This window comes from Pelophylax lessonae, assembly GCF_965119305.1.
Source record: "Pelophylax lessonae genome assembly, chromosome: 1".
NCBI lineage: Eukaryota > Metazoa > Chordata > Amphibia > Anura > Ranidae > Pelophylax > Pelophylax lessonae.
The window spans coordinates 805,653,122-805,679,475 of record NC_138768.1 but is presented as its reverse complement, the minus strand read 5'-3'; the positions used below and the strand labels follow the sequence as shown (position 1 = coordinate 805,679,475).

At 45.1% G+C, this 26,354-nt stretch overlaps 1 protein-coding gene across 1 annotated transcript in view; it reads right to left on the bottom strand.

Annotated features, from left to right (window-relative positions):
- LOC309549589 (piRNA biogenesis protein EXD1-like) overlaps positions 1-24,750 on the bottom strand; it is a gene marked incomplete at its 3' end in the record, with an annotated part of 299,356 nt that extends 274,606 nt beyond the window's left edge. The window contains exon 1 of the mRNA XM_082249962.1: positions 24,704-24,750. Within this exon, the coding sequence (XP_082106088.1) occupies positions 24,704-24,729 (26 nt within the window). The 5' untranslated portion in view covers positions 24,730-24,750. The remainder of the gene's footprint in view (positions 1-24,703) is intronic.
- Between the last annotated feature and the right edge of the window lie 1,604 nt (positions 24,751-26,354).

Here is a 26,354-nt window from a genome sequence, read left to right as displayed (position 1 = left end):
ATCAGAAAGGAAAGGTTTAAGATGGAAACTCTTCTTTCAATTCAACCTGCAGACTGGATGGTGTCTATAGATTTAAAGGACGCCTATTTCCATGTCCCTGTTGCAGAAGAATTCCAGAAATACCTCCGGTTTTCCGTCAATCAATTACACCTTCAGTTCACTTGCCTCCCCTTCGGGCTCTCCACTTCTCCACGAACCTTCTCGAAAGTTTTGCTGGCTGTGGTAGCTCTATTAAGAACAAAGGACATTCGCTTGCACCATTACTTGGACGATCTGCTCCTCCTGTCCCAAGACAAATCTCAGCTGTTGATGCACCTGGACCAAGTGGTGTCCACCCTTCAGATGTTTGGGTGGCTGCTAAATCTGGAGAAAAGTCATTTCCACCCAGTCCCTCGTCTACCTCGGGGCCTTGTTCAATACACTGACAGTGACAGTCTCCCTTCCGGAGGAGAAAATCACAGCGGTCAGGGACAAAATTCTCCGTGCCCTCTCATCACCTCACCTCCAAGCATGTCAGTGCCTGAGAATTATCAGGACCATGGTGGCTGTAGCTCCCATGGTAAAGTGGGCCCTATGGATAATGAGGCCATTCCAAAAAGGCTTTCTTCGTCAATGGGACACCTGGCATCTGGATCAGACCATCTTCCTGACCCCGGCCATGAGAGCAAGTTTTCCATGGTGGCTGCAGCGGGAGCATCTTCTAGGCTGCCATTCTCTTGTACAAACCTCATGGGTTGTGGTAACATCGGATGCCAGCAGCACAGGTTTGGGGGGCTCATTGCCTCTCGGAGGTGGCTCAGGGCAAATGGAATTCCCCTCCCAGGGGATAGTGTCCAACATTCTGGAGCTACGGGCGGCCCTTCAAGCTTTGAAAGAGTTTCCTCTTACCTGTAAAATTCCTTTCTCTGAGGCCTCCGACAGTCGCCGCCACTTCATATTCATCACTAATGGGGTTATTGACCTTTGCTCCGCAGGAGTAGCTAGGCAACACAATAGTTAATATCAAAGCTTTTAGCATATCCCACCCCTAGGGGGTGGTCCCCTCAGTCAATACCTCCCTGCTTCCTGCCTTCCCAACTCAGTTTCAGTAGCATAGCAGTAGAGTACATAAACAAACCCCAAAAGAGGGGCCGGGGCGGCGACTGTCGGAGGACTCAGAGAAAGGAATTTTACAGGTAAGATCTTACAAAAATTCTGTTTTCTCTTACGTCCTCCGACAGTCGCCGCCACTTCATATTCATCACTAATCGGGACGTCCCATAGCAGTGTAGACATGAGGGGTGGGAAAAAAAGCAGCCGCGCCTAAAGCAACGCAGTACCCACATCAGAGAAAGGAAGCTTACCAAAGTAAGAGAACCAACTGGGCAACAGGAAAAAAACGTGCTCAACAGGAGCAACAACCCAGGAAAACAAGTAACCTAGGGATAAAGACATCCCAACAGCCAAGGACCCAAAACAAGGGGCCCTAAGGCACTGCCGCACTAAGAACCTTGCGGCCAAAGGAAGCATCCGCCGATGCCTGAACATCCACCTTGTAGAATTTGGAGAAGGTGTGAACTGACGACCAAGTCGCCGCTTTACACACCTGGGCCACAGAAGCCTGATGACGATAGGCCCAAAAACGTACTCAGAGACCTGGTAGAGTGCGCCTTCACAGGGAAAGGGGGAACCTTCCCCTTCAAAGCACAACTGTCTGTCTGATCCATTTGGCGATGGTCGCAGCCGACGCTGCCATGCCCTTCCGAGGACCCTCTGGAAGAACAAAAAGAGAATCTGACTTGCGAAAGGATTTCGTCGATGACAGGTAAACCCTGATCGCCCGAACAACATCCAAGGAATGCAAAGCCACCTCCCTTGGATGCTTAGGCTTCGCGCAAAGCGAAGGCAAGACAATGTCCTCATTGAGGTGAAATTCCGAGATCCTCTTCGGAAGAAAAGAAGGGTTAGGTCGTAAGACCACCTTATCCAGGTGAATCACCAAGTAGGGAGAGCTGCAGGACAAGGCCGCCAGCAACGATACCCTGCGAACCGAAGTGATCGCCACCAAAAAGGCAACCTTTTTAGACAAGAGAGACAACGAGATCTCCCTGATCTTCTCAAAGGGAGCATGTTGCAATACGGACAGAACAAGGTTCAAGTCCCATGGAGGTAAAGGGTCCCTCCGAGGAGGAGCCAAGTGACGCACCCCTTGAACAAAAAGGTGCTAACCAAAGAATTAGACGCCACAGGGCGTTGAAAAAGAACAGCCAGCGCAGAAATCTGACCCTTAAATCGTGGCCAACGCCAAACGCTGGTCCACTCCAGTTTGGAGGAAAGCCAACACTCTCGATACCGAGTAGGAGCGAGGGGAATACCCCCTGGACTCACACCAGGCAAAATACGCCTTCCAAGTACGGTAGTAAATCTTCCCCGAAGAGGCTTTTCTAGCCTTGATCAAAGTGGGAATGACCTCAGGGGAGAGACCCCTATCCTTCAGGACCTGGCTTTCAACAGCCAGGCCGTTAAAGCCAGCGACTGTAAAGCAGGATGGAATATCGGCCCTTGAGACAGGAGATCTTCTCGAAGAGGCAGACGCCACGGAGCGTCGACCGCCAGATTCACGAGGTCTGTGTACCAAGACCGGCGAGGCCAGTCTGGCGCCACCAGAATCACCGTGTGCGGTTCCGAGGCCAACCTGCGAAGGAGCCTGGACAGCAGCTGAATCGGTGGAAAGGCATACATCAGACGATACTGATGCCAGGGCGCCACTAAAGCGTCTGAGGCGTCTGCCCGAGGATCGCGCGTCCTTGCCACGAACCTTTCCACCTTGTTGTTTAGACGAGACGCGAACAGGTCCACATCTGGGGACCCCCACTTCGCGCACAACATCTGGAAGACATCCGGGTGAAGGGACCATTCTCCCTGGTCCAGGGTCTGGCGACTCAGATAATCCGCCTGCCAGTTCTCCACCCCCGGAATGTGAACTGCAGATATCGCCGGGACGTGCGTCTCGGCCCAAGACAGAATGTCGGCTACTTCCCGAGCCGCTTGGGCACTCCTGGTGCCCCCTTGGTGGTTGATGTAGGCCACCGCAGTGGCATTGTCCGTCTGCACTTGAACCGGACGGCCCTGAAGCCTGTCCGTCCAACGCAGAAGACAGAGATTTATCGCTCGCCATCAATCCCAGACACCTCATCCACGTCCGGAGAGACGAACACTGATTGTCCCTGAGGGACCTGACTTCGTTCTGAAGTGTCTGGAGCTTGTCTTCCGGCAGGAAGACCTTCGCTTGAACAGAGTCCAGTATCATCCCCAGGTAGGGAAGACGAACGGACGGACACAACGTTGACGTCGGCAAATTTATCATCCAACCGAACTCCTGCAGAGTCTGCATCGTGATGGACAGGTCGTTCACCAGGCCCTGACTGGTCGCAGACCGAATCAAGATATCGTCCAGATACCCCAAGACAGATGCCCTGGGCTCTCAATAAAGCCAGGACCGGCGCAAGCGCCTTGGTGTAAACCCGCAGAGCCGAAGCGAGACCGAAGGGTAACGCCACAAATTGGTAGTGATCCTCCGCAATGGCGAATCGAAGGTACATCTGGTGACCCTCGAAAATTGGAATGTGAAGATACGCATCCTTCAAATCGATGGAGGCCATGAATTCCCCCGGAACCAGGGCAGCCACCACCGAGCGCAGGGATTCCATGCGAAACCGCACAAAGCGGTTCAAAGCTTTCAAGTCCAGAATCGGACGTCCCTTGCCCTCCTTTCTGGGCACAGTGAACAGATTGGAATAGAACCCCCGAAATCTGTCCCGATGAGGCACCGGAACCACCACTCCCTGGGCCCGCAGGTCCCGCACCGCCAAGTGCAGATCCTGCAAGCGCTCCGGAGTCAGCTGAAGGTTTGAGGGGAAAAATCTGCCCGCCGGCCGAGAGAGAAACTCGATCTTGTATCCAGATCGAACGATTTCCTGAACCCACCTGTCCCGAATGCGGTCCAGCCAGGGTTGAAGAAAATCGAGCAAACGTCCCCCCACCCCAGAACTGGGTGAGGGCGTCCCTTCAGGCCGTATTGTTATGGGCAGCGGACCCGGACTGGCCGGACTTCTGCTTACCCGTCCACGGCTTCTTCTGGGGGCCTTGGCCCTTGAAGGGCTTGCCCTTATAGTGCGACCGAAAGGACCCCTGAGGGGGCCTAAACGAGGTATTCTTCTTACCACGAACAAACTTATTCTTGTGAGTTTGGGGCAAGAGAGTGCTCTTACCCCCAGAAATTCCCTTTATCAGAGTATCCAAAGATTCGCCAAAAAGGCGAGAAACCCCGCGTAGGGCAAATTAGCTAAAGTCTTGCGAGAAGATTGGTCAACAGACCAACACTTCAGCCATATCAGGCGACGGTTCAACACCGCCACACTCGAGAGTCGTGCAGCCAAAGGGACTAAATCCAAGTCCGCGTCACACAAATACATGACACCCTGATGAATTTGATCCACCATAGCCAAAGTTGTCAGCAGGGCAGAGTCAGCCACCAGGGTGCGCCTGAGCACCTGCGACCAATCCGCAATAGCCTGGGCTGCCATAATGGAAGCAAAAATAGGCTTCAGCATAGAACCAGCAACCGTATAAGCATGACGGGCCAGAGACTCCAGTCTCCTGTCCGTCGGGTCCCGGAACATCTTCAGCAGGGATCGCAGTGGATTTATTCAAAATCGCCACCGCGTGATCCACCTGAGGCGGCACACACCAACGCTCATCAGTGGTGGGTGTAAATGGATAACGCAGTTTGAACCTACTCGGGTTTCTTTAAATTGCGCCATTGTTCATCAACCGCGCGCTGAAATTCCGTAGAACAAGGAAAAACCTGCAATGTTTTGCGTTTCCTTTGCGTCCCATAAGAGGACATCAAAACAGGAGGACATGGTTCATCCTGCAAATGCAGCGTTTGCTTGATAGAAGCAACCAACTCATCCATGAGTGCAAGCTCTTCAGACGAGCCAGGGGGAGAATTATCAACCCCTTCCACCTCAGCCTCCCCCTCAGACCCCACAAGGTCTAGAGATGAGTGAGACCCTGAGAAGGGCACTCCAGCCATAGCAGCCCCATCGCCCTCTGAATCAGAGGAAATAGACACTCTGGGCCGTTTAGTGGATCGATCAGCCACCAGCATCTGCACCTGAGCAGCCAAGTTAGCCACAATAGTAGCCAGATCAGCCCCCTCGGGGGAAGCAGCAGCCCCTTGGCCCCCCACCAAGGTGGGAGGAAACTTGCAATCCTGAGAATCCATGCCCCAGTAATATTAGGAAAAAAGGAGTACTGCCCCTTTAAGATCGCGGCGAGCGTAGCCCACCGCACCCACTGAATACACCGACCCCCACAGGGATAAGAACACTGGGCAAGGAATACAGGAAAATGGAAAGGTAAAAACCTGGAGAGATCACACAGGCTGCTGCCACCGATCGCTGTCCCAGAGCAAAAGGAAGTGATGCAAAGACTGACCGCCCCTGTAAAGCCTATGTAAGGCTACACAAACATGGCCGCTCGGCTGAGGATTCCTTGGGCAAATGGAAAATGGCGCCGACATGTGGCCTGATCGATCGCCGCCAAACAGATAGCATCCCTGCAGCGAACAGGGATGGGTCGTTCAATGTGCCAGGGAAACCTGTGCTGAACGCTCGATGGCAGGCTGGGAAGCCCCTGGCCCTGAGCCCTGGGATCCAGGGTGGCCAGTCCGAGACCCAGCTCCGCACGATCATCTTCATCAGAAGAAGCAAACTAATGCTGAAAATAAACAGCTAAGTAAAAGAAAGAGAAAATAAAATAAAATCAAAAAGAGAAAAGAAGCTAAGACTGAGAGCCCCAGCACAGGAACAGCCAGCCTACTCCTAAGCTAGGCATTAGAAACTGAGTTGGGAAGGCAGGAAGCAGGGAGGTATTGACTGAGGGGACCACCCCCTAGGGGTGGGATATGCTAAAAGCTTTGATATTAACTATTTTGTTGCCTAGCTACTCCTGCGGAGCAAAGGTCAATAACCCCATTAGTGATGAATATGAAGTGGCGGCGACTGTCGGAGGACGTAAGAGAAATAGGGTTTCCATCCGTCCGGATTGGATGGCAGCGGAGAGGTCTTCGCTGACATCCGCTGCCCCATAGGGATGCATGAGGCATCTGATCAGGTCCGCCTGAAAAACTGACAGGTGGACCTGATCGGACCGTATGATCGGACCGTATGTGTGAAAGGGGCCTAATTGTACAAACTGAGGTTAGAAACTGATGGCTACCATGCACAGCTGCACCAGATTTTGAGTGCACCACTTTCAGTAAATCTATCCCAATGTATTACTGCGGGCTCAAACTTCAGACTGCAGGCAAAAATATCAGATTGAATATAAAAACATTAAAACAAAATTTTACCCACCCCAGGAGTCTGAGTCTCATTAACGGTCCACAGGGTTACTGTACCGATATGGAATCAAATTTTGTTATAAACATTCCAGAAAAATTCCCAAAGTGAATTCGGAATATTTAAGCTGGCTCCCGAATAGGTGCTGAGCTATTTGGCTGAGCTATTCATAAGAGACTAGCGTGTACCAATTTGTTTACAGATGTGCAATAAAATCTATTGACATGCATTTAATAACCTCTGCAAAGCCCGGAATATTCAACACACACTGCACATGGTCAGCCTGGCATTGGACCCAAACACCAATCAAACAGATCCCTAACAAGGACACATTTTATTACATCACACAGACATTACAATGTGCCTACAAGTTTAGTAGATGCTATGTCCTTACCTAACCGCACTAACACAGGCCAAAAGGAGAAGAACATCAAAAAGGGACATTTCATTTTAAATAAATGTCAGAAACACTGTGCATTTCCTCTTGAATGGCCTCGTCTTGTAAAAAGATGTTAACCACTTCCTTCTGGACCGGAAGGTTTTCCCCCTTAAATGACCAGGCCATTTTTTGTAAAACGGCACTGCGTTAATTTAACTGACAATTGCGCATTCGTGCGACGCTGTACCGAAATAAAATTTATGTCCTTTTTTCACACAAATAGAGCTTTCTTTTGGTGGTATTTGATCACCCCTGTGTTTTTTTTATTTTTGCGCTATAAACAAAAGTGTCAATTCTGAAAAAAAAAAAAAAGAAAATATTTTTTACTTTTGGCTATAAAACATTTCCAATAATAAAAAAAAAATTTTTTTTTATTGTTTTTAGGCCAATATGTATTCTGCTACATACTTTTGGTAAAAAAAAAATCCCAATAAGTGTATAAATTGATTGGTTTGCGCAAAAGTTAGGTCATTTTTATTTATTTTTTCTTTCTAGTTATGGCGACGATCAGCGATTTTTAGTGGGACTGTGACATTGCGGCGGACAAACTGAACACCTAACTGACATTTGACACTTCTGGGGGGGAACTAGTGAAATTACTACAGTAATCAGTGCTAAAAATATGCACTGCTACTTTATGAATGACACTGGCGGGGAAGAGGTTAACACCAGGGGCGATCAAAGGGTTAAATGTGTCCCTAGAGAGTGTTTTCTAACTGTGTGGGGAATGGGCTTGCTGAATGAACACAGACCTGTGTTCCTAAATAGGAGGAACACAGAATCCCTTTGTTCATTACTGACAGAACAGCGGTCTGCCGTGTTTACAACGGCAGACCGCAGTTTTGTCTCCCTTAGGAGTGATCGCAGGTGCTGATTAGCTTCCCCTGTAGCCAATGGGCGCATGCGCCTCCAACGGCGCATGCACACCCCCACTAGCAGTCCCGCATAACAATGTATAATTATGCCATTTCACAGGACATAGCCAACTAGCCGCAGTATATGTACTGCTGGCGGTCGGCAGGTGGTTAAGGTGGCCCTTCACTTAAAGTTCTGATTTAACATAATATTCAGCAAGAAACAGCAGAAAAAATTACTTCTAGAACAAACAACTGGAACAACTCCCTCCAACAGCTAGTTACATAACATACAGTGGCATCGCTCATGTTGCCTTAGCTGAAGGTAAGGATTACCATTTAGGCGGAGGCACTGATTCATTTATGTAATTTTTTAAAGAAATACTAATCTGCAATAAAAAGTTTGTTTTTTTTTAAATCTGCATTAATGAAACTGTCACTTTTCCAATTTATTTCAGGTATTTATATAGCACCAACATTTAACACTGTGCTTTACATATTGCACATTCACAGAAGTACCTGCCCTTAAAGGGCTTACAATTTAAAAGGTACAGATCTCACATACACACATACTAGAGCCAACTAACCTACCAGCGTGTCTTTGGAGTGTGGGAAGAAACCAACATGAGACCAGGGAGAGCATGCAGATAGGTTCCTGGATGGGATTCGAACTGAGGACCGCAGGGCTACAAGGCGATGACAGAGATGTAGTGGTCAGAGGTTGGAACAACGGCGTGTGGTTGGGGGACACAGGATTCCAACACTCCCAGAAGTTTTAAATGCTGAATATTGTAGTAGAGGCTGCAGCGCTGGAACAGAGGGGAGGTAGGAGGTATGTGTTCTGAAGAAGTAAGTATACCTCCTCCTATCTTCCAAGTGGCTATTTGGATTTCTTTAGTGATTTGACCGGGTCTCTTTAAATGGGATCTGTACTGTGGCCAATAAGTGCCCAATAAAGGCAAATGGATGACAAAGGACTGGTCAGTCACCACTATTGCATGTAGGCTCCATACAGCTGACTTTTTTTCACAATAATCACTCATTACTTGTTCCAAGCTGTATCAATGGGTGGCGGTGGTCATCTTGAAGCAGGGCACTGCTTCAAGATGATGCAGTATCGTACAGATGCTGCAGCCATATAGGTGAGAAAGTTACTTTTTTTTTTTTTTTTTTTATATATCCCACGCTTAACCTTTAACCACTTTACCACTGGAGGATTTTGCTGTCTTCCGTCCAGACCACTTTTTGTGCTTCGGCACTGTGCGATTTTAACTGACAATTGTGTGGTCATGCAATGTGGTACCCAAACGAAATTTACGTCCTTTTTTTCCCACAAACAGAGCTTTCTTTTGGTGGTATTTGATCACCTCTGCGCTTTTTATTTTTTGCGATATTAATAAAAAGAGCGAAAATTTTGCAAAAAAATGACATTTTCAACTTTGTCTTTTAAAAAATATCCAATATACTCGCTTCCGGTTGCGTGACCCGTGCCGGTGGAACGCAGGCGTCACTTCCGGTTCTGCCTAGCGTCATGACGATCGTCATGCGCAATGAACAGCGGGGCGGTCCTGACGCTTACGATCCAGGAAGCCCCACAGGCTGGGCACCAGCTGCTGCCGATTGGGTCCAATCAAGGTAAACATTTAAACTCTCAGATTCCCTGTATGTGTCCACACTTTCCAAACCGTGTCTGGTCGATACCCATATGTGGTAACTGTGGGTTCTACAACATTCAGGTAACCAACAAACTATCTACATTTTCTATATGACACTCTGGTCAATACTATTTTGACCTAGGTGCCTATTCTTGGTGACTATTACTAAGCCCAAGAAATTAATGAAGATATTCTTTATACATATGTTTCTTCCTTGTAGTTGATTCCCAGTGTCAGCTTCTTGGTGCTACGGCCAAATTTGGGACCTCAGGTGACCACAGGAGCCAGGATAGCGACGGGGGGCTCCCATAAAAATAACATAAGTCTGACACACTGGTTTCCCCCCAATCTTTTGGGATATATGAACATCAGTGACTGTGGATTCCCACATATGCGGTTATTCGGTTTTGCTTTTAGCTACTCTACAGGCTTTTCATGTATGACAAGAAGAATTATGTAAGTGTTTCCCCTTTTTTTCTGTTTAACTGTTTGAAAGGGATAGAAAGAAATAACAAATCTAACAAGTATATTTATATGACATCATGCCTAGAATGCAATAGTTACACTGTATATGATGATTTTATGTAATACATACAATAGGCTTAACTATATTGTTGTCTTTGTTATTATTAGAAAACTTTCAATGTGACCCGTCCCTGAAGAAGGAAATTGATTTTCCGAAATATATTGGACTGATATCTTCACCACCTCACGGTCACAATTATATATTCTTGATGCATACATTTTGCCTGTTATGTTTTTAACATTTATTATCCTATGTTTGTCACTTTAAATAAATATTATAATTTTTGCTTAGATCTTTTGAATCTGTCTATCTATGTGCCTACAAAATCCCAAACATAGGGGAATTTTCTTCTGTATATACTCAATTTATGTCATTTTTTTTGGCCAAAATATATTTAGCTACATGTCTTTGACAAAAAAAATTGAGCGTATTTTTATTGGTTTGCGCAAAAGTTATAGCGTCTACAAACTATGGTGTAAATACTGAAATTTTACGCAACTTTAATTTCTGACTGCCTATCTCAATTCATGAAGTGCTAAAATGGCAGGGCAGTACAAGACCCCCCCAAATTACCACTTTTTGGAAAGTAGACATCCTAAGGAATGTTCTGAGAGGCATGTTGAGCTCATTGAATATTTAATTTTTTTGTCACAGGTGTTTGAAAAATGACTAAAAAAAAAAAAAAAAAAAAAAAAAAAAAATTTTTTTTTTTTAACACAAAGTTGTCACTAAAAGATAAATTTCTCACACATGCCATGGGTATATGTGTAATTACACCCCAAAATATATTCTGCTGCTTCTCCTGAGTACAGGGATACCACATATGTGAGACTTTTTGGGAGCCTAGCTGTGTACGGGACCCCGAAAATCACTACCCATCACAGTTTCGGAGGCCCTGAAATTTCAAGATAGCACAAAACCCCCCAAATGACCCCATTTTGCAAAGTAGACACCCCAAGCTATTTGCTGAGAGGCATGGTGAGTCCATGGAATATTTTATATTTTGCCACAAGTTCCGGGAAATTTATTATTATTATTTTTTTTGTTTTTTTACACAAAGTTGTCACTAAATGATATATTGCTCACACATGCCATGGGTATATGTGAAATGACACCCCAAAATACATTCTGCTGCTTCTCCTGAGTACAGGGATACCACATGTGTGAGACTTTTTTGCAGTCTAGCCGAGTACAGGTCCTCGAAAGCCAACCCCCACTTTCAGGCTTTCCAAGGGCGTAAATTGTTGATTTCACTCCTGACTACCTATCACAGTTTCGGAGGCCATGAAATGCCAAGACAGCACAACCCCCCCCCCCCCCCCCCCAAATGACCCCTTTTCGGAAAGTAGACACCCTAAGCTATTTGCAGAGAGGCATGTTGAGTGTTTTGCAGATCTCACTTTTTGTCACAAAGTTTTGGAATTTGAAAAAAAGAGGAAAAAAAATGCATTTTCCTGTTTTTTCTTCATTTTCCAAAAAAAATGAGAGATGCAAAATACTCACCATGCCTCTCAGCAAATAGATTGGAGTGTCTACTTTGCAAAATGGGGTCATTTGGGGGGGTTTTGTGCCATTTTGGCATTTCATGGCCTTCAAAAGTGTGATAGGTAGTAAGGAGTGAGATCAACAATTTACGCCCTTAGAAAGCCAGAAGGTGCGGATTGGTTTTCCGGGTCCTGTATGCGGCTAGACTGACAAAAAGTCTCACACATGGGGTATCCCTGTACTCCGGAGAAGCAGCAGAATGTATTTTGGGGTGTCATTTCACATATACCCATGGCATGCGTGAGCAATATATTATTTAGTGACAACTTTGTGTAAAAAAAAAAAAAAAAAAAAAAAACAAATTGTCATTTTCCTGAAACTTAGGGCAAAATATAAAATACTCCATGGACTCAATATGCCTCTCAGCAAATAGCTTTGGGTGTCTACTTTCCAAAAAGGGGTCATTTGGGGGGTGTTTGAACAGTCCTGGCATTTTATGCTCAATTTTAGCAACACATCACCCACTCTTCTAACCACTTGAAAACCAAGCCTTTTCTGTGAGTTTTTGTTTACATGAAAAAATATTTTTTTTCACAAGAAAATTACTTTGAACCCCCAAACATTATATATTTTTTTAAAGCAGAGGCCCTACAGAACAAAATGGTGGATGTTGCAATTTTTTTTGTTACACGGTATTTGCGCACACATTTTTCAAACGCAATTTTTGCGTAAAAAAACACTTTTTTTATATTTAATGCAAAAAAACACTATATAATTCCAAATTGTTTGGTAAAATTTAAAAGATGATCTTATGCCGAGTTCATAGACACCTAACATGACATACTTTAAAAATTGCGCACGCCCGTGCCGCGGCAACAAACTACGTACGGTTTTAAAAGTCTTTACAGGTTACCACTTTGGACTTACAGAGGAGGTCTACCACAAGAATTACTGCCCTCGACCTGGCGTTCGCGGCGATACCTCACATGCATGCTGAAATTGCGGTTTACATATGACAGTAGACCAACGCTTGTGCTCGCATTTGCGCGCAAGCACGGGGGGACAGGGGGGCTTGTTTTTTTTTTTTTTTTCTTTTTTTTTTTTAATTTGCTTTCTTATGTTATTTTGACACCTTTTCTTTCATTTTTTTTTTCTTTAATCATTTTTATTGTTATCACGGTGAATTTAAATTTCCCCTATGATAGCAATCTGTAGTGACAGGTACTCTTTTTTAAAAAAATTGGGGTCTTTTAGACTCTAGATCTTTCCTCTGACCTTAACGCATCTGACCATACCAAAATTGGTGTGATAAAATACTTTCCCAATTTCCCAATGGCGCTGTTTATTTCTGGCGAAACAGAAGTCATGAAATGCTCGTAGCCTCCGGCATCTTAGGCCATAGAGATGATTGGAGCCATTCTCATCTCCAATCAGCTCTATGGTTAGATAATTGAACCACCGGCTGCACTCTCGGGTTAACCGGTGGGACAGGAGAGCCCGAGAAAAACCGTGGAAGGCAGCGGAAGGCGGCAGGAGGGGGGGGGAGTCCCCTCCCACTGCATGTAAAAGCAGTCTAGCGGCCAATTATCCACTAGGATTGCTTTTACATGTAAGCCGACCGCTTGCTGTAAAAAACGATACCAAGATGATGCCTAAATCTGCAGGCATCATCCTGGTATAACCAGTCAAAGTCCAGCAACGTACCAGTACATTGCTGGTCTTTGTTTGGCATATAGGTTTTGTTTTTTTTCATGCAGCCTGTGGGCTGAACGAAAAAAAAAGAGAACCTATCAGAAATCAGCACAGGAATAATGCGTAGTATTGCTCATCATTAACCGCCCAAACAACCACCCACTGAATTTAATGATGGGTATACACGACACTATCCACGTATACCAAAATAGGATTATAACTGCAGTGCTGAAATCAGAAAATCACCACAGCTGCTATCAGCAAAGGTATCCATATATGCTGAGCGCAAACGCTGTTTGTGTCAGAATATATAAAATCAATGCGTGGTAGCCGACAAGTACCTGCAAGAGAAACAGGTCACAAAAGAATGAAAAACATACAAAGGACATTAAAAGTACATAGGAAGTGCAGAAGAACATAAAAAATGACTGAGACGACAACTATTTTTGGCTTTTATGTTTTTTTTTTTTTTTCTTCAAACGTCGAGTTCCAGGTTCCAGGTTCGGGTCTCTCAAAATGACGATAGCCATCGAACATCTTTTGAGACCCTGTGTAAATGTGCCCTAAACTGTGCCGTGCTGTACCCTACGCTAATAATCCACTAGTGTGTGGTAGCGACGGAAACAGTCACCGTGGCAAAGACCAGGTCGGTCAGGACAGTCGGGACAATAATTCCGGGTGTCACGCCTAAATCCGCGCTTGCTGCAGACACGGCATCTTTTTTGGGGGTATCGTTTGGTAGGGGTACTCGGGAGGTATTGCGGAAAATGCCTCTCATGCAGCCGCCTCACTGCATCTGGTTGGGGAAGTTGGGCAGGAGCACCAGCTGAATACAGAAGGGCTCTGATTATCTCTTCTTGGAATTGAAAGAAGGATAATGTTCCAGCAGACGCTTTGTATAAGACAAAAGCGTTGTAAACAGCCAATTGAAATAGGTATACAGACACTTTTTTGTACCAGCGTCTGGCCTTACGGGCAATTAAGTACGGTCCCATCATCTGGTCGTTGAAGTCCACCCCTCCCATTTTACGGTTATAGTCGTGGACACAGAGGGGTTTCTCAACAACAACACCGGTGACCGTAGTAATTTGGACTGCCGTGTCTGGGTGAATGGAGGACAGCACGTAAACGTTTCTTTTGTCCCTCCACTTCACTGCAAGCAATTCATCGCACCTCAAGCAGGCTCTCTCCCCCGAGCTCAGTGGGGCATTCACTAGCCGTTGGGGGAAGCCCCGGCGATTAGATCGCACGGTGCCACAAGCGCCAATTTGCAATTGATAGAGGTGTCTAAAAAGTGGCACGCTTGAATAGAAATTGTCCACGTACAAGTGGTACCCCTTTCCGAATAAGGGTGACACCAAGTCCCAAACTATCTTGCCGCTGCTCCCTATGTAGCCTGGGCAGTCGGGGGGGCTCCACAGTGCCATCTTTTCCCTCATAGACACGGAAATTAACTGTATAGCCTGTGGCCCTGTCACAAAGCTTATACAACTTGACCCCGTATCTGGCACGCTTGCTGGGGAGGTACTGTTTGATAGCAAGGCGACCAGTAAACTTAATCAGGGACTCGTCAACGCAGACATCTTGTTGGGGGGTAAACAAGGCTGCGAACCGCTGATTGAAGTGGTCTATGAGGGGCCGAATTTTGTGGAGCCGATCATATTCAGGGTCTCCCCGAGGACGACAGAGTTCATTGTCGTTGAAATGCATGAACCAAAATATTTGTTCGTATCGAGTCCTGGACATAGCAGCAGAGAACACGTACATTTGATGAATTGCGTCAGTGGACCAATATAACCGCAATTCATTCTTTCTTGTAATGCCCGTGTTGAAGGAAAGGCCCAGATAGGTTTTAAACTCCTGAATCGTAATAGGATTCCAGGCGAATGGTCTGGCAAGGGGTGAATTTGGGTTGGCGGCGATGAATTGTTGAGCGTACAAATTTGATTGGTCCACAATAGATCTGAAAAGATCTTCAGTGAAAAACAGCTCAAAAAAGTTTATGGGATTAAAACCAGCTGTTTCCACTTGGATTACGGGTTGGGCGGTGAATGGGGGAAGTACTGGCGCTGTGGAATCTGTGGGCTGCCAATTAGGATATGCCAGCGCTTCAGGGAGGACACTATGGGCTCTACGGGCCTGTCTTCGGATACGCGGTGGCTGCGGGCCACTACTCGTGCTAGCCACCGCACCAGCTTCAACTGCACTCAGGTGACTCGCCACGTCACCAGGTGATACTGCAGCGCTGGTTGAAGGTCCAGGATGTACTAGGCCGCTCGTGCTTGCCAGTTCACGAGAAGTGTGAGCGGCACTAGTACTGGCACTCTGCTGCATACGAGAAACCCCCAGTTCTTGCAAGTCAACAACTCCAGAATGGGGTCGGGTACGCCTGACCCTAGCAGGGACCCCTCTGTCGGAGCTATCTGTCAGGGAGCCGCTGCTGTCATCTGGTTCGTATATTGACCCTGATTCTGCCGGTGAGGCTTCCCCATCGCTCTCACTTGACATGGTCATTATACTGTATATAGCATCATCACTGAACGAACGTTTTGTCATTTTGGTAGCTAAATTTACTCGTACAGTGATGCGACTACTAGGTAATAAAAGCACCTGGTTGTCGAGGACTATTTGGTCGCTACAAAGAAAAACTGCTAGTGCTAACAGAGATCAGGCCTGACTCTGCTAACGCAGCGGTTTTGTGTGATGTGTTTTTTGGAAGTGTCAGTAATCTATTGATTACTACACTTGCCTGGGTAAGGTGGTCTGGGCAAGGGGGCTAAACGCAGGTGCTAGCAGGAATCAGTGCTGATTGTGCAAACACTGCGTTTGGGGAACACTAAATTATGAGGACGCTAGTATATTTCTGATCAGATATTGATCTGTTCAAACACTATACTAGTAACGGTGGTGTGTGTGTGTGTGTTAGTGTACTTGACTCTAACTGACGCTAAGTAACGGTGGTGTAGTGGGACCCTGACGCTAACTAGCTAGCCTAAGTTGTGTCACCCGTGACGCTAATACAGTGATCGGTAATCACTGTATATAGTGAACACTGTGACAGGGAAGTGAAGGGGTTAAACTGGGGGAGATCAAGGGGTTAAACCTTTATAGAGGATAGATGGCGGGTGGCCTAAACCTATTCGGGCCTAGCGCAAGCGCAAATTAGGGTCACAAGTGACACTAAATACAGTGATCAGTAGTTATCTGATATACTGTATATATTAGTGCACTGTTTTATATGGAGTGAAGGGGTTAACTGGGGAAGATCAAGGGGTTAAAAGTTTATTAGGGAATAGGTGGCGGGTGCCCTAACCCTATCTGGGCTTAGCGCAAGCGCAAATTAGGGTCACTAGTGACACTAAATACAGTGATCAGTATTTACCTATATACTGTATTTAGTGCACAGAATAATAGGTAGTGAAGGGGTTAACTGGGGCTGATCAAGGGGTTAAAACTTTATTAGGGGATAGGTGGCGGGTACCCTAACCCTATTTGGGCCTAACGCAGGCGCAAACTACGCTCACAAGTGACACTTATACAGTGATCAGTAAAATATCTGTATACCACTGTATATAGTGTTCACTGTGAGGGGTTTTGGGGGTGATCAGGGGGTGATCAGAGGTGATGAAGGGGTTAAATGTACCTATGTGAGGTGTGTCAGTGTAGTGTTGGTGGAAACTCACGTTTTTACTGTGTCTCTGTCTCTCTCCTGGAACCGAAAGGACTCCAGAAGGGACAGTGACATCACTTCCCCTGTCTGTGTTTACATTACACAGACAGGGGACAGATTGCCATTGGTGGGGACCAATCTCCAGACACTGACCAAAAATCATTGGTCAGTATCTGGTGATTGATCGGTTCCCTACCGAATGGTATCGGGACCCGCGGCGCGCGGGAGCGCGCTCTGGGAGCCGAGATCGCGCATGACGTTAATACTACGTGGCTGGACGGTATCGTGCCGCCCTGCCGCAGTAGTATTACCGCGCGCGGTCGGCAAGTGGTTAAGATGCAGCAGGACAGGTGCAGAAAGCACAGATCCACAAAATAAATGAAACTGAAGCAGGGAGATCTTAGCACTAAAGATCCTCAGGTATGGTTTCCTCTCCAGCAAGGAGAACAGTAAGAAGCACAGTAGTTACATCACCAAATCACACAAAACCAGTCAGAAGCAGCAGTGGGACTACAGAACAGTAAAGACGAGGCACAGGAAGTGTAAAATTAGGGTAATGCCTACACAGGATGAACATTTCTAGGTGTTCCCTACACCTTAGCAAATCTTAATTTTTTTTTTTTAAGCACAGGTTCATGTTTAAAGAGGAGTTCCAGCTGTTTCTGTGTTTATTAACTTCTGGACCAGAAGGATTTACCCCCTTAATAGCCAGGCCATTTTTTGCAATTTGGCACTGCGTGAATTTAACGGACAATTGCGCAGTCATGCAATGCTGTACCCAAACTAAATTTACGTCCTTATTTTCCCACAAATAGAGCTTTCTTTTGGTGGCATTTGATCACCTCTGCGGTTTTTATTTTTTGCAATATAAACTAAAAAATACAGAGAGTTTTGAGAAAAAATACAATTTTCTACTTCTTATAAAAAATATCCATTAAACTCAATTTGTCATACATTTAGGCCAAAATGTATTTAGCTACATGTCTGATAAAAAAAAAAAAAAAAAAAAAAATTTCAAAAAGCGTATATTTATTGGTTTGCGCAAAAGTTACAGCGTCTACAAACTATGGTGTATATACCGGAATTTACGCAACTTTTACTTTTGCAATGTATGTCCTATTTTTATGCTTTACTATTACCATTGGGGTCACGGGCAGATTCGTGGCTCTGTCCTTCCCCGGGAGCTGCGATGCGCTCCGCCCGCTTTCCTCCCCCCCTCCTCCTCTATCTCCTCCCACTTAGATGGGCGGGGTTGATGGCGTGGTGGTGGTTGGCGGCCGCAGCGCATCGGCGCCACACATCTCCGTGCGGGACGTGACGTCAGTATTGACGCCAACGTCCGGTCACGTGCTGTCCAACTATGCTCATTAAGGGGGAGCGTCTGCCCGGCTCATCAGCTGGCCCGGCGGCTTCCCTACGTTTGAGCTTTCAGTGTGACGCTGGGCGCGATTCTCGCTATGGATCCATGCAGGTGAGCACACGCTATTCTTACCCTTTACTTCACTCCACCATATATTTCTCTCATCTTTCTCACGGCACCAATCGCCAGCTACTCTCAGTCCTAATTTAATTACCCACTTCAGATATCTTTCTTATCAATCACACCCTCAGTCCACGTGTCATTTCATTTCCCTTTCACCATTCTGGTTGGATTCACAGGTTCTCACAGTTTCTTGTTTGATCACTTTGGCTACATTTAGTTGGCTATTTCTTCATTCCACCTACCTTTCATATGTTTGGCACGGTTATGATCACTACATTACATCTTATTTCACTAGTCTGTGGTCTGTAGGCTCTCCTTGGGTCCCTACCATATGTATCCCCTATATTACTATGTATATTTTGCTTATGATACTTACCCATATAGCGTTCATATTCTTACAGACCTACCCAATTACTATGGTTAATTTCTGAGATCCCCCCATGTTTGAGAGCCGCCTTTCCTATTCTACACTTTATACACCTGCTCGATGCACGTGGGTTTCGCTCCCTCAGCTCCCGGGTTGGACATACTCCCGAGCAATCTGGTTACCCCTTGAAAACCTAAACTGATATCGCACTGTAAGTTACATCATTGTCAGGTGCCTCAGGTTTACCGGCTTACAGGACATATATTGTTATTTACCTTATGCATTTCTCTTTTTTCAGATTTTTGAACTGTACTTACTTTTACTGCCTACTCCTGACGAAGTGAATTGTGTTCACGAAACGCGTTGAGTTATATACAGGCAATCCATCCATTACAAATGCTAATTATGTATCTTTATTTTTTTGACCCTGTTTACGTGCTATACCATATACCAGAATGTATCAAATGTAATTGTACTATCTGAATACCATTATTATTGTCTTTAGATCATTTATACCCATATGTATTTCATTTATGTAATTCCCACTACCATGGGATACATTTGTATAGTGAATACTGTGGTCCTACCTATATTTGGTCCATAGACTTTTCAATAAATGATTTACTATATCTCTACCTATCTGGTTTATTCTACCATACATTTATAATTTAATTTTCCAGCTGGACACACCTCATTTAAAGTCCCACATTGCTTTTATTTTGTGTTAATCAAATTAGGGATGGAGACTCTTTTGGTCAGGAGTCTCATTTAAAGTCCCACTTTCCCTCCCCTTGCTTCATACTAAAATAGGGATGGAGGTGTGATTCACCAGCTTTTTACTACTATTCATATTTTGCATTGCCGTCCATGTTTTATATCCTTAATATGGCTTTGCTATAAGTTATATACACATATCTTTTCCTTTTTTAAGGTCTTTTGCAATGTATGTCCTATTTTTATGCTTTACTATTACCATTGGGGTCACGGGCAGATTCGTGGCTCTGTCCTTCCCCGGGAGCTGCGATGCGCTCCGCCCGCTTTCCTCGCCCCCTCCTCCTCTATCTCCTCCCACTTAGATGGGCGGGGTTGATGGCGTGGTGGTGGTTGGCGGCCGCAGCGCATCGGCGCCACACATCTCTGTGCGGGACGTGACGTCAGTATTGACGCCAACGTCCGGTCACGTGCTGTCCAACTATGCTCATTAAGGGGGAGCGTCTGCCCGGCTCATCAGCTGGCCCGGCGGCTTCCCTACGTTTGAGCTTTCAGTGTGACGCTGGGCGCGATTCTCGCTATGGATCCATGCAGGTGAGCACACGCTATTCTTACCCTTTACTTCACTCCACCATATATTTCTCTCATCTTTCTCACGGCACCAATCGCCAGCTACTCTCAGTCCTAATTTAATTACCCACTTCAGATATCTTTCTTATCAATCACACCCTCAGTCCACGTGTCATTTCATTTCCCTTTCACCATTCTGGTTGGATTCACAGGTTCTCACAGTTTCTTGTTTGATCACTTTGGCTACATTTAGTTGGCTATTTCTTCATTCCACCTACCTTTCATATGTTTGGCACGGTTATGATCACTACATTACATCTTATTTCACTAGTCTGTGGTCTGTAGGCTCTCCTTGGGTCCCTACCATATGTATCCCCTATATTACTATGTATATTTTGCTTATGATACTTACCCATATAGCGTTCATATTCTTACAGACCTACCCAATTACTATGGTTAATTTCTGAGATCCCCCCATGTTTGAGAGCCGCCTTTCCTATTCTACACTTTATACACCTGCTCGATGCACGTGGGTTTCGCTCCCTCAGCTCCCGGGTTGGACATACTCCCGAGCAATCTGGTTACCCCTTGAAAACCTAAACTGATATCGCACTGTAAGTTACATCATTGTCAGGTGCCTCAGGTTTACCGGCTTACAGGACATATATTGTTATTTACCTTATGCATTTCTCTTTTTTCAGATTTTTGAACTGTACTTACTTTTACTGCCTACTCCTGACGAAGTGAATTGTGTTCACGAAACGCGTTGAGTTATATACAGGCAATCCATCCATTACAAATGCTAATTATGTATCTTTATTTTTTTGACCCTGTTTACGTGCTATACCATATACCAGAATGTATCAAATGTAATTGTACTATCTGAATACCATTATTATTGTCTTTAGATCATTTATACCCATATGTATTTCATTTATGTAATTCCCACTACCATGGGATACATTTGTATAGTGAATACTGTGGTCCTACCTATATTTGGTCCATAGACTTTTCAATAAATGATTTACTATATCTCTACCTATCTGGTTTATTCTACCATACATTTATAATTTAATTTTCCAGCTGGACACACCTCATTTAAAGTCCCACATTGCTTTTATTTTGTGTTAACTTTTACTTTTTGACTGCCTTTCACACTGGCTTTCTGATCAGGTCCGCCTGTCAGTTTTTCAGGCAGACCTGATTGGATGCTTCATGCACCCCTATGGAGCAGCGGATGTCAGCGCTGACATGTCAGTTGACACCCGCTGCTATCTGATCTGATCCTGTCCGTGAAATCCAGACGGATGGAAACCCTATTTTCCATCCATCTGGAGGATCAGATGAAAACGGACAGGCGGTCTGTTTTCATCCGATCTCCCATAGAGGAGAGCAGGGATCTGACAGGTCTGTCTCTAAGTGGAGATGGACCGGTCATCCACCTGCTCAGCGGGGATAGGCAGATAGATCCACACTGAGCAAAAAACGGAGTCTGCCGGGCAGAAAGCCTGTGTGAAAGGACCCTATCCCATTTCTTGAAGTGCTAAAATGGCAGGGCAGTACAAACCCCCCCCAAATTACCCCTTTTTATAAAGTAGACACCCTAGGGAATTTTCTGAGAGGCACGTTGAGCCCATTGAATATTAAATAAAAAAAAAAAAAAAAAAAAAAAAAAAAAAAGAAAAAACAGTTTTACACAAAGTTGTCATTGAAATGCTATATTGCTCACACATGCCATGGGTATATGTAGAATCACACCCCACAATACATTCTGCTACTTCCCCTAAGTGCAAGGATACCCCATGTGTGAGACTTTTTGGCAGTCTAGCCACCTACAGGACCCAGAAAACCTATCACCGCCTTCAGGCTTTCCAAGGGCATAAATTGTTGATGTCATTTCTCACTTCCTATCACAGTTTCGGAGGCCATGAAATGCCAAGATAGCACAAAACCCCCCCAAATTACTACTTTTCGGAACAGAAAATTAACTCAATAAAAACGACATCTGTTTTTGGCTTTATTTAATTTTGTTTTAATTTTTTTTGGTAACTTTCTTTTTACACTGTAAAAAGTTCTTTTGTAACTGTAAAAAAACTGTGCCAGGCTAGGGTCTCTCAAAATGCTATAGCCAACATCTTCCGAGACCCTGTGTGAAAAAGTGTGCCCTATACGAATACTCTTCTGGTGTGTGGTAGCGACAGAACCAGATTAGCCAGGACAGAAGGGACAAAAATAGAGGGTCGCACACCTATATCTGCGTTTTCTACAGACACGACATCATCTTTGGGGTGCTCTTTGGGTAGGGGTACTAGAGAGGACATCCGGAAAATGCCTCTCTATGCGCACTTCCTTTATACAGAAGGGCTGTGATGATCTCTTCCTGGAATTTTAGGAAGGATCAACTTCGTCCTGACGCTTTGTATAGCACATAAGCATTCAGCAGAGCCAATTGATATAAGTATACAGACACGTTTTTGTAACAGCATCTAGCCTTATGGGCAATTAAGTAAGGCGCCATCAAATGGTCATTGAAGTCCACCCCTCCCATGTTAAGGTTGTATGCGTGGACACTCTCAACAACACCAGTCACTGTTGCAATATGGACTGTCGTATCTGCATGAATAGAGGATAGAACGAAAACATTCCGTGTGTCCCTCCGCTTCACTGCAAGCAATTCATTACACTTCAAACAGGCTCTCTCCCCCATCTTCCAAGTCAGGGATCTACAAGCTGTTGGGGGAAGCCCCGGCGATTAAGTTGCACGGTGCCACATGCGCCAATTCCAAAATCAAAAAAGGTGTCTAAAAAGTGGCACGCTTGTATAGAATTTGTCCACATATAAATAGTACCCCTTTCTGAATAAAGGGGACACCAAGTCCCAAACAATCTTGCTACTGCTCCCCATGTAGCCTGTTGCCCTGTCACAGAGCTTATAAATCTTGACCCCATATCTGGCACACTTGCTGGGGAGAAACTGTTTGAAAGCAAGGCGGCCAGAAAATTAAATCAGGGACTCAACGCAGACAGCTTGTTGGGACATATACAAGGCTGCAAACTTCTGGTTGAAGTGGTTTACAAAGGGCAGACTTTTGTGGAGCCAGTCATGTCCAGGGTCACACCAGAGGATGACAGAGTTCATTGTCACAGAAGTGCATGAACCGCAAGATTTGCACGTATCTAGTCCTGGCCATGGCAGCAGAGAACACGGGCATATGATGAATTGTGTCAGTGGACCAATATGACCGCAACTCACTCTGTTTTTTATTAATGCACATGCGGGAGGGATAGGCCCAGTTTTAAATTCGGAAACCGCAATATGTTTCCATACAAATTCTCTTGCAAGGGTCTAATTTGGATTTGCGGCGATTAATTGATCGGTATATAAACTGCTTTGGTCCACAATGGATCTATAAAGAACTTCCGTGAAAAAACGCTTATAAAAACCAAGCGCTGCAGAAGTGGTGGGCTCCCAATCAGGATTTGGAAGCGCATCAGGAAGGACACTATAGGCTCTACGGGCCTGTCTTCGAATTCTTGATGGCTGCGGGATACTAATTGTGCTAGCCACTGCATCAGCTTGAACTGCACTTATGGGACTCGCCACATCACCAAGTATTACTGTATTGCTGGTTTGACTATGACCAGGATGTACTAGGCCGCTGGGGCTTGCCAGTTCACCAGAAGGTTGAGCGGCACTAGTACAGACACTGCTGCATACGAGAACCCTGCGGTTGTTGCACCCCAGCAACAGAAGAATGGCCTTAGCAGGGACCACTACTCCTTCGTCTGAGCTATCTGAAGGGTGTTGCTGCTGTCTACAGGTTCGAATACCGAGCCCGATTCTGACAGTGCGTCTTCCCCATCGCTCTCATCTGTCATGCTCAGCATTGTGTAGGGCTCTTCACTAGTGTACCTCTGTTTGGACATTTTGGCCAATAAATGTATTAGGTAGCTAGTGTGGCACCTGATTGTCAAGGACTGTTTGAACTGCTACCAAAAAAATGTAACTGCTAGCAGAGATCAGGCCTGTGGTTTAGCGTGCTGTGTATTGTAAGTGATCTGCGGATTCTGAACTTGTTCGGGGGGGGGGGGGGGGGCAAGCAATCTTCTAGGATCTCTGAAGTGTCCCAGAGGTTTGCAGGGAGGGAGGGGGAGAGGAGATTTTCCACTCTGACCGCCTAGAAGTGGGATCGGCTACCTGTCAATACTAGGTACCCGCTCCCCCCCCCCCCCCCCCCCACCAAAAAAAAAAAAAAAAATGACATGCAAAATGTGGCATGTCAGGGGGTCAGGAATACTTACAGGGGAAGTTCCACTTTTGGGTGGAACTCCACTTTAAGCTTTAGAAAGTCTGGCCACAATAAGAATACAGTTTATAAGCAAACATATTTCTATAGTCCTAGGAAATTTGTACGAGGCTTTGAACTAGTCGTAATCCACACAGTGCGGTCTCTTTCATGCCTGGTGTATTGTCATGATGCAAAATGCAAAGGCAAATTAAAATACATCGCTCAAAACAGAACCTGGTTCCACCAATGGTAATGCACATATTTGGGTCATTGCTAGCATGGAATATAGAAGACCCACATTTTAAATTGGTGCATTGCTTTCCGATCACTGGGGGGGGGGTTCACAAATATGCTGCAAATTGCATTTATTCTGCATTGTCTCTTCGAATTATGTTCTAAACTATTCTCTCATGACAGCTAGGTATCTTTCATTCTAATGTAGGTCTTAAAATTGAACACAACACATAACATGCATTGTGCGTAAAACTAGTCCGCTGTAAATGAAGCTCTGTTTCCTGGGCCATCTATAGCCTGGCACTGTTTCCGACACACATGCACGCAGTGGCAATCACATACCATGCAATGGTCTTTCTGGAACACATCCCACATCCCCTGTTAATGCAAAGCAGCTGTAGCCTACTGTACTCCTAGCAGCTTCAATGAACCTCCCGTTATCTGTCAGCTCTCGTTTCCAGCTCTGGACCCTCAAGTATTTAGACCAGATGTGAAATTGACGTACTTGCTGCATAGAAAATAAACAAATAACAGGAGGATTTGGCAAACTGTTTCCCTGAAGTCACTCAGAATAACCCATACACTGTGTTTATATAGCGCAGAAATAAATACAAGCGTTTATTTGGTAGGAGGCTCTCTGTACTCAGAAGAACTGCTAGTTAAGGTCCTTGTGTCATGAAGAGGTTTTATTCAGAAATGCTGATGAAAATAGCTAAAGAATGCTTGCTTGGCCGTGCAGACTTATGGCTTACAGGTCAACTCCACCCAAAGCAGATACTTCAACTAAAAGGTTAGCATTGGTGGTTTAAATCACCTGCTGCACTCATAGCCTTGAACCTATTGCCGACCTGCTCACAGTAGATGTACTGTGAGCGAGCGGCACAGCCAGGCACCGCTACATACCCGTACTTCAAGGTATACTTCCAAGTTCGTTGGCGAGCACCCCTGTTGACCCATACTGTGATTGGACACAGCACAAATTTGTCAGCAGATTTCAGCCAATGATTTTGGCTAAAACCTGTTGATCAGCTGTGCCTAGTCACAGCACAGAGTTCTGTGTTTACAAACATATAGAACTGTGTACAGAGAACAGTGATCCGGCTGTTCCCTCTCTCTGAAAAGCAGGGAGAAAAAACAGCCAGATCAGCAAGTAAAAGTAGCGCACACACACACACTACACACATTAACACTTGTTAGGCACACAGTTAACCCCTTCATTTCCCCCTGACGGTAATCCCTTCCCAGCCATTGTCATTAGTACAGTGTACAGTATTGTCACTGATCACTGTATTAGTGTCACTAGCAACAGTGATAGTGACCTTGCCAGCCAGTTAGCACCAGATTGCTTGCCAAACTAGCACAGTCACACTATGTCGCTGATCACCGCCATTACCAGTATAGCGTAAATTCCTGGTATATATTCCATAGTTTGCAGATGCTATAACTTTAACACAATCCAAACAATATAGACTTATTTGGATCTCTTGATTTTTTTTTTTTTTACCAAAAACATGTAGCAGAATACATTTTAGACTAAATTTATGAAATAATTTAATGGAAAAGGTTTTTATAACAGAAAGTAGAATTTTTTTTTTTTTTTTTTTAATTCCCCAAGTGGCTGGGGGTTGGGTTTATGGAGGAGGAGATATTTCAAGAATTTGTCTCCTTATGGAGAACTCTAAAATGTATATGCAGGCCTCTCTATAATAATGTAGATTGTGGTAGATGTATTTAGGAATAAAGAAACACGTAACTGAAAAATATGTTAAACACTGTATGTGTTAATACTGATGCAAAACTTTATTAAACTATAATGATTTAAAGTGAAATATATTAGGGTTTGTTTTTTCTTAGTTTTTGGTCTTTAATTTTATAATAACAAATTATATAAATTTCATTTGGGTACAGCATTGCATGACCACGCAATGGTCAGTTAAAAATGGGCTGGTCATGAAGAGGGGTAAATCTTTCAGAGGTCAAGTGCTTAAGGAGA